Genomic DNA, 10189 nt, shown 5'->3' with positions numbered 1-10189 from the left:
ACCCCTTTTTCTCTACACTACTCGTCAGACGAGCCTCTGGTCTCGCTAGGCGAAAAAGACATGAACTTGCAACAATATGAATACTCCCTTCTAATTATCGCCATTTTACCCCATAATTCTCTTGGTTTCTATTTTTCGCCCAACTCTCTAATTTCTCTATTTTTCTAATTATTTAATCTATTAAAATTATAATAAATCTTAATAATTCCCAACAAAATCAATAATGCAAGCAAAGTATACTAACATCCTATTAAATTAAAATAACGTATTTGAGCTTGACAAAAATAGTTATATAAGCAAAATAGGGTGTTACAACCTCCACCACACCCAAAGAAGGAGCATAGAGATGATTGATCTGCTACTTGGATGATAAAACTTCCATAATTGAAGCCTAATAACCGAAGACAAGACTAGAAGTATTGAAGGGTAATTTAGTATTTTATTATGTTCCATATGCGGCCCTAATTTGTGCTTTTATAAATAGAGTAGTGGTGGTTGTCATTTATATTATTTTTCTTACACTAATTTTAGCCATCATTGTTGAGCAATAAATATATTCTCTAATTCTTTATGTTTGATAATCACTTTGTGCACTAACAATTGGTATCTAGAGCTCCATTTAGATTCACAGGGAAACACGAGTGCACGTGAGGTATGTGTAATTGATTTAGTTTTTCTTGAATTCACGTTGAATTCACAAACAAAATTGTAACAAAATTGCATTTCTTGATTTTGTGGGATTGGGAAACACGAGTGTTTGGTGAGATCTAAGATCTGTTTGAGTTTTTAGTGCATATGAACGAAGATGAACGATGAAAGTAGTTTGCATACAAAGCTTCCGGTGTTGGATGTAAAGAATTGGGATCGATGGATTATTCAAATGTGTGTGTTGTTCGGTGCTCAAGATGTTCATGAGCTTGTTATCAAAGGTTATGCTCCGGTTGCAGCGGATGCGACAGAGGGACATAGAAACACGTAGAGAGACACGATGAAGAAATATTAGAAAGCGTCGTTCTACATCCATTAGTGCGTGGATGTGAATGTATTTGAGAAGATCTTTGATTCTCATATGGCGGTGACACATTAGTGAAGAAGGTGAAGCTTTCCTCTCTATGTAAGTAGTATGAGAATCTCAACATGAAGAATAATGATAAGGTACCTGATTACATATCTAGAGTGATTTTGATCACAAATGAGATGAAATCATGTGGAGAATCCCTTTCTGAACAAGTAATCATTGAGAAATTATTGAGGTCTTTTACTCATCAATTCGATTACATTGTTGTAGCAATTGAATATTCTAAAGATCTTAGCACCATAAGAATTGAAGAGTTGCAAAGGAGTCTAGAGACGCAAGAGTTGCGTATGACTGAGAGAACCTCAGAAAAAGAGGTCAAATTCCAGGTTTTGTAGAAGATTCAGAACAAGTTCAGAAACCACACAGAATGAGACAACTACCCAGAAGCTTTGCAGGTTTGGACATGTTACGCGATATTGAAATAGATTTTAGAGGTGAAGTCATTTAGTGTGTCATGTTAGTAAACTTTGAACCTATGAGTACAAAATAAGCACTCAAGAAAAAAGTCTAGCTGAACCCCATGAAAGAAGAATTTGAGGCTCTGAGGTACATTAAGGGACTCTGAAGTTTGGAGTTTTGTTCTCTTCTAGTATCGAATATGAGTCAGAACTAATGTGCTACTCAGATTCTGATTGGTGTGGAGACAAAATTGACGGAAGAAGTACTTCAGGATATTTTTTCAAATATATAGGAAGTGTCACTACTTGGTGCTCCAATAAGCAACATGTTATTGCGTTGTCAACATATGAGGTTGAGTACATTGCATGAGCGTTGTCTGCAATGTACTCAAACTGTTTGGCTTTTGAATTTATCGAAGGATATGAAGATTAAGGTAGAGAATCCGTTGAAGTTTGTGATTGATAACAAGTCTACAATCAATCTTGTCAAGAACCCAGTGCTGCATGGTAGGAGCAAGCATATTGAGACAAAATATCATTTTCTGAGAAGTCAAGTCCAGAATGAAGTACTAAAAGTTGTGCACTGTAGCACCCAGAAGCAGCTGGATGGAATTGATGCTGATATTTTTGATTAGGGAATCCTAAATTAATTGACGGTATTGAAGGACAATTTAATATTTTAGTATGTTGCCTATGTGACCCTAAGTTATGCGTGTATAAATAAACTAGTAGTAATTGTCATTTATATTATTTTTCTTAAAGTTAATTGTAGCTGTCATTGTTGATCAATAAATATATTCTCCCATTCTTTCTGTTTGATAATCACATTGTGCACTAACAAGGAGTAGACATCAAATTAGTTTCTGAGTGAAAATAACTATTGAGAAAACCCAACTTCTAGACGAAAATGAGAATGTTTAATTACGATCCTCATTCAACCTGACCGAAAATCTAATGCTCTTTGGAAAGAAAATCTAACAATTTAATATTAACTCAATTGTCGTATAAATTAAGATATAAAATTCAAATTATTTTAAAAATAATAATAAAATGACCATTAATATTCTTTAAATTAATATATATATTTTTTTTAAAATGATCAAGTAAACTAAACATAAAAATTATGCAAAAACAATTAAATAATTTTTTAGGTATTTGATTAATAAGTATGGAGATTTTACAAAACTAATTAAATATAAATTATTTAAATATATAACATCAATAATAACACTTTCCTATATATATATATATATAACCTCCTTTTCTTTAATTTGGATTCTTGCTATTTTTGCTTCGATGGCCAATCCTTATCTTTAATTTGGATTCTTGTTATTATTGTTTATTTTTTTTATGCCTTTTTCTCGAAGATCGCATTATGGTACTTTTTAAACCATAAAAAAACAAAATAGAATTTAACAAAAAAATCATATTTACTAAAACATTATTTAATATTTTAACATTTACCAAACAAAACAGCCCTGTGTTTCCTAAAATAACCTTTTGAAATGCATTGCACCTTTCACTTTCTAATATTTGAATATAGTCATTGTAATTGAATAGTTAGAGTTTTGATAAGCATAACTCAATAAATATTAAAGTAGATCTGGAACAACCAAATTTGAATTAGTAAATGATGAATTTTTCTTCTTATAATAATTAATATTTTAATAAATTTCCTCTTATTATTTTTTTGAATAAGATGATATATAATATAAAAAAGAAACGGTACAAAACGGAGAATCAGTTAGCAAATTACAAGAACGTAAAGAAGGGTATACCTAACCTATTCTTTACAAAATTATTCCGGATTCCCAACGGGATGGAATCTAAAATGATGGTAGAACCAATGTCGAACGCTAAATTAGCCAAAAAAATGGCACATAAATTACCTTTCCTATAGATGTGAGTTATAATTATGTGCAAAAAATTAGTGTGAAGTACGCAGTAAAACCAACGGGTCCAAAAAATAAAAGAGATTAACTTATGGTTGAAAAAAGCTTTGACAACCATGATGGAATCAGTTTCAACCCAAAACTTGTGCCAACCTCTCTTATAATTAAAAAAGTATATATATATATATATATATATATATATATATATATATATATATATATATATATATATATATATATATATATATATATATATATATTAGTGGTGGAATTAGAAATTTTAGGAAGTTGGACAAAAATTTTACACAATATTTTATTAATTTTATACCTTGTTTTTACTAATTTTGGCTTTAATTTTGTCTAAAAAATTTACCTTAATTTTGTTCAAAAATTTTACACCTTATTTTTATTATTTTTGCCCTTAATTTTGTCTAAAAAATACTAATTTTGTCCCTGATATTGTCTAAAAATTGACTATTAATGTGAGAAGTATACAACCAAAAGAGGGATTGAATCAGGGCGCGTGTCCGAACTATTAATGTGGAGAGTATACAACAAAATGAGGGGTTGAGCCAGGGCGCGTGCCCGAACTTGCTGGGCTATAGTTCATGAATAAAGCCAATTATACCATTTTTTTTCACAAAGCAAACACTTAATATGAGATGAGAGAGTAAGTTAATTAACTTATAAAATAAAATAAATATTATTTATTTAATAAAAATTCGAAATATATATTCTAAAAACTAAGCATTGGTTGTCGGAAAAATGATAAAATATAATCCTGGTTTACCTCGAAAAAAGAAAAATACAGAAAAAGGCAAAATAATAATAATAACATTCTTTCACAGACAAAAAATAATAAATACTCCTATATCAGTACAAAAACATTACTTTTATATTTATTATTTATACAGTAGATTCCAAGTGTTTTTATAATAAAAAAGTCAATATATATATATATATATATATATATATATATATATATATATATATATATATATATATATATATATATATATATATATCATAAGTTCATTATACAAACCACACTTTTGTAAGATTATAATTGAAATGGATTCAGTGAACAAAAAACTCGCAGAGGAACCACTCTTGTTATCCCACGGCGATACGCCACCGGCACACCATGAGTCTGACGGCGAGCTTGAGAGAATGTTATCCGACACCACCGTGCCATACTTCCGCCGCATCCGTTCCGCCACGTGGATTGAGCTTAAACTGCTCTTCTTCTTAGCCGCTCCGGCGGTGTTTGTTTACTTGATCAACTATGTTATGTCTATGTCGACGCAAATCTTCTCCGGCCACCTTGGTAACCTTGAGCTCGCCGCCGCGTCGCTCGGGAACACCGGTATTCAGATATTTGCTTATGGCCTCATGGTAAGAATCCACCTCACCTCACTGGTTTAATATTTGGATCATGGTTTTTTTATTATTCTTTTTATTCCATTTTATGAATTTAAACATGATATTAATTTTAAATAGTCTTGCCTTATAAATGTGTGTTGCTCGTGATTCTTGATATAATTTCATTTTTTAATTAGTTTCATTCTCTTTTTGTTAACTTATTATGTTGTAAATGATATATTTTTATATGGTGATGGAATATGTTGTCATAAATTTACTAGTATTTCTCAATTATCTTAATGTCAAAGTTGGAGGTGAGATTTTTATTTTATTTTGTATGAAATTGAATATTCTTTGAAAACAATTGATTTATGATAAAGTTGAAAGAAATTTTATCATATCATTCGAAATGTTTTAAATAAAGACAAATCTAAAAAATAAAAGTCTTTTTTTTTTCTTTTTTGAAACTTAGGCAAATTACATTTAATTTTATTTAATATGAATTGAGTATTCTTTGAAAGCAATTGATTTATGATTAAGGTGAAGGAAATTTTGTCATATCATTCTAGAACTTTTGAATAAAGACAAATTAAAAAAATAAATAAAAAGCCAATTTTTTTCTTTCTTTGAAATTTAAGCCAAATACATTTAACTTTTGATTCATTTTTTTTCATATCTAGTTCCTTATAAATTATGTTACTTTAATGTGCTAGGTTGTAGACATATTTTATGTCATTATTTATAATATTAATTAAAAAGAATTAATATTAAATAGTAATATAATAAAAAATTTATTTATTTATTATTATCATTATTAATAATATTATTTAAGTAAAATTACAATTTTGATTTTCCCATTTTACTTGACTCACTAAATTAATTATTTTATTTTAAAATCAATAAGTTTTGATTCTCTCCCACTATTTTTCACTACAAATAGATGAAGTGTCATGTTTTTAAATTACATTTCTTATTTATAAGTTTCATAAAACAATTTATACGAAAATTTATTCAATCTCACAAGTGATATATTATTTAAAATAAATAAATATTTACTTTTAAGTATAAAAATATGAAAGGAAAATTATAATTGTTTGATTTTAAAATAGAGAAATTAATTCCGTAAATCATAAAAAATAGGTGATCAAAACTATCATTTATTGTTGTTGCCATTATAGGTGGAGTTTCCCGTAAAAAATAAACAAAAATGAAAATTTTAAATATTTAAAAAATTAAATATGTTTTTTTTTTAAATTTCAATAAAAAATTTAACCTTTTAATTCATTTTTATTTATATTCAAAGTATGTTTCTTTTATGTGGTACTTTACCGACAATTTTATTTATAATAACCATGATTATTATATTTCTAACATTGTAGACATTATCCTGTATAGTATCTGGATGAAGGCTAAGTTGAGAGTTCATGTTAGTAGGCTCATTATGCCTTAGGTGATTTATTGTAATTTTTTATTGAATTGGTGGCTAGATCGTTGATCGGTGGTTGTAATATTTTTTGGTTTAATATAGCTCAATTTTATTAAAAAAAAAAACCATAATTATTAATTATTTTTTGGAATATTGATAAAAATAAAATATTATTAATAATATTAATATTATTAAATTTGATAGTTAATTATTATTAATAATGAATTTTGTTACAGTTGGGCATGGGAAGTGCAGTTGAAACTCTATGTGGACAAGCCTATGGAGCAGAAAAATATGACATGCTAGGCACATATCTACAAAGATCAACCATTCTTCTAACCATAACCGGTTTATTCCTAACGGTTATTTACATCTTAAGCAAACCAATTCTAATAGCCATAGGACAATCACCAAGAATCTCTTCCGCCGCCGCGCTTTTCGTCTACGGACTTATCCCACAGATATTCGCTTATGCAGTAAACTTCCCAATCTCCAAGTTTCTTCAAGCACAGAGTATAGTTCTACCAAGTGCATACATCTCAGCAGCAACACTGGTGGTTCATCTTGTACTGAGTTGGGTTGTGGTTTTTAAGGTTGGGTTGGGATTGTTGGGAGCTTCCTTGGTTTTGAGTTTGTCGTGGTGGATTATCGTTGTTGCGCAGTTTGTTTATATTGTGAAGAGTGAAAAGTGTAAGAGGACGTGGAATGGGTTTACTTTGGAGGCGTTTTCGGGGTTGCCGGAGTTTTTTAAACTGTCGGCGGCTTCGGCGGTTATGCTTTGTCTTGAGTCTTGGTATTTTCAGATTCTTGTGTTGCTTGCTGGGCTTCTTCCGGAGCCGGAATTGGCTCTTGATTCTCTTTCTATTTGGTAAAAAGTTACTCAATTTCTTCTTTGTTAATTTTATTCACTTTTAGTCCCTAATAATTGTAATTGATCAATATGATCATTTTTATCGCAGTACCACAATTCTTGGATGGGTGTTCATGATCTCGGTTGGATTCAACGCGGCCGCAAGGTTTGGTTCTACTTTTTTTAGTTTGTAATATTATTATCAATGAGCGTGTACGTGTACACGTACATGAACATGTAAGTGTCAGTGTTACGTATGTGCGAGTGTCATGTCTGATGTCTGAATACGTGCAGTGTGAGGGTGAGCAACGAACTAGGAGCAAGAAATCCGCGATCAGCTTCATTTTCGGTGAAAGTGGTGACATTGATATCATTTTTAGTATCAATAATCTCGGCGATAGTTGTGCTCGTATTAAGGGATGTTATCAGCTATGTTTTCACCGAAGGTGAAGCCGTGGCAGCCGCTGTCTCGGATCTTTGTCCACTGCTCGCTATTTCTCTTGTCCTCAACGGCATTCAACCTGTCTTATCTGGTAAATTTAATTAACTAATTAGTAATAATTTTCTTTGTTTAATTATCAAAATTTTAATTAGCAACTAATTAATTTTATGAATGGAATGTTAGGTGTTGCCGTTGGTTGTGGATGGCAAGCATTCGTTGCTTATGTGAATGTTGGTTGTTATTATATAGTTGGTATACCGTTGGGTGCAATTCTAGGCTTTTATTTCAATTTTGGTGCTAAGGTAAATATTTTTTTAATTCATATAAGATTTTGGATTTTATTTCAATTAAATTATAAGATTGTTAACGACATGAAATCTTTTTGTGACAGGGAATATGGCTAGGAATGCTTGGTGGCACTACTATGCAAACAATTATTCTCATGTGGGTCACATTTAGAACTGATTGGAACAAGGAGGTAAAAAAGACAAAGGAAAATAACTTTATTTGCATGATTAGACTGTAGGAAATTGGAGTGTTGTTAATGATTTCTAATTAAAATTTTTATCTTTTTGTAGGTGGAAGCATCAGTCCAGAGGTTGAACAAATGGGAAGATAAAAAGGAGCCTCTTCTAAAATAAACAATTGGATTAGGTTTATGTAACTAGACATTGTTTAGAATAAATGCTAAAAATATTAGATTGGTGATTGGAGTGATGGACCTTCAAATTTTGATTTTAACTTTTCATTCAATCAGTGCGTGTATCTGGTTGAAGTGTAGTTGAATTGATAATAAAATGTAGTAGTTAAAATAAATAAATACTACTACCTCCGTTTTTTATTATAAGTCATTTTAGACTTTTCACACATATTAAAAAAAATAATAATTCTCGGATGAAAATAAAAATTTATGAAGATTTTTATAAAATTGTCCTTCATTAATGACATATGTAAGATAAATTTACATAATTAAAAAGAGAGAATAATAAATATCTAAGGATATAATAAGAAAAACATCATTAATTATTCATTGGAATTATAAAACAATTTATATTAAAATATAAAATATTTTTTTAAAGTGACTTATAATAAAAAATTGAGGGAGTATGGTTTTTTGTTAAGTTAAACCAATGTATTAGTTTTATTTTGAAATTATTGCATATAAATTTTATTAATTAATGAAATGATATAATTTTTATTTTTATTAAAAAATTAGGTGTTATTGCATTGATTTATTTGATATATATTTTGTATTGTTTTATTTTACATAAATAAATGGTATGCTGCCCATTAGTATTCGATTCAGTTAAAGAGACTTCATACACGATCAACAAGATGTAACGATTAAAAAACACATACTAGTATATTCTATCGGTTAGATATATTTATTGAGTGAAAAAACCTATAAAAAATATAAATATGAGAAATGTTAACGAGTGTCTTTGAGACACTTTTTAAGTGATTAGAGTAATAAATTTTTTAAAAAATATGTGTAATCAATACATTTTCAATGCATTGAAAATTACAATTATACCTTTTATAGAATCTTTTCTTTATTTAGTATTCTTAAATAGTGTCGTCAGAGGCCACACTTAGGGCACTCTTTAACCAAACCAAAAAAGATTAACAATTTTTTCTTGCAAGTGTTATATATCAATTGATACGTGTGTTCAGCTGGGTAAAAAAACTAATGTAAATGCGCATGTCATAGTTGAAGATCTTTTTTCATACTCCTTTATAGTAAAAACTAAACATTTGCTCAATAAATAAAAAAATAATAAGGCTTCTAATGCATGACATATTGACACCATATCAATTGGAAACTGAATTTTTCTTTTTTTTACAGGAGAAACTGAATGTTTGTTATTAATACAATTATTCATACGACAACGAATAAATGAAAACACACCATGATGTTGTAGATACCAAAAAGTATCAATAAATTTTCACCAAAAAAAATATCAATAAATGACATTAAGTAGAACAATGACATCGATCAACACATGACCCTTACATGGAGTAAATACAAATATACGGTTGTAAAGATATTGATAATTACTACCACTTTCGATAAGAGACAATCCACGTTTTTAGATTTATTTAATAATTAATTTATTCATTCAGTTTAAGAAGGTGAAGTGTTATTAAAACTGAAAAACATAGTATATAATAACATTAACTACACGAGCTAGAGTTTAAACTTTGTTTTTGCCTTATTGTAACACATCTCCAACTCTCCTTACTTCAAACTAGAGAAAAATAATAATTACAATTCATCTTCACTATCAACAAGGAATGGGTTCTCCGTGTAATTTTTGAAATAAAATATTTTCTTTGTCCCAAAATAAATGTTACATCTGAGAAAAAAATTTGTCCCAAAAAATTTGTCACTTTACATTACAAATGCAAATTTATATTTAATCTTTCAATTGTACGCTTTAATAAATACTCTTAATTTATTGTTTTCTCACTTAATATTAATCTTATTTCCATTAGTTAATAAGAATAATTTAGTAAAGTCACAATTCTCTCTCTTTTATTATTACTGTTTCTTAATCTGTGTGAAGTGAGTCATTGCGACAAATAATTTGAGACGGAGGGAGTATATGTTTTTCTCGGCAGCAACAAAAATAATAATTAAACCAAATATTTAATCAATTTAATAATTATTATAATATTTAATCATTTTTATTAATCTATACATTCAAAATATAAATATTCATTTTCTAATAAATTTGATA

General features: G+C 28.8%; 1 protein-coding gene across 1 annotated transcript; it reads left to right on the top strand.

Annotated features, from left to right (window-relative positions):
- Nucleotides 1-4411: 4411 nt before the first annotated feature.
- Nucleotides 4412-8161, top strand: LOC131629091 (protein DETOXIFICATION 40-like). Its single transcript, XM_058899892.1, has 7 exons — nucleotides 4412-4763; nucleotides 6393-7024; nucleotides 7116-7172; nucleotides 7301-7539; nucleotides 7632-7750; nucleotides 7840-7926; nucleotides 8027-8161. The coding sequence occupies exons 1-7, from the start codon at nucleotides 4440-4442 to the stop codon at nucleotides 8087-8089; spliced, it is 1521 nt and encodes a 506-aa protein (XP_058755875.1). The 5' UTR covers nucleotides 4412-4439; the 3' UTR covers nucleotides 8090-8161.
- Nucleotides 8162-10189: the final 2028 nt, after the last annotated feature.

This window comes from Vicia villosa, unplaced genomic scaffold (assembly GCF_029867415.1).
Source record: "Vicia villosa cultivar HV-30 ecotype Madison, WI unplaced genomic scaffold, Vvil1.0 ctg.000506F_1_1, whole genome shotgun sequence".
Classification (NCBI taxonomy): Eukaryota; Viridiplantae; Streptophyta; class Magnoliopsida; order Fabales; family Fabaceae; genus Vicia; species Vicia villosa.
Note: the sequence above shows the minus strand (reverse complement) of the source record. Positions and strands in the feature narration are given on the sequence as shown.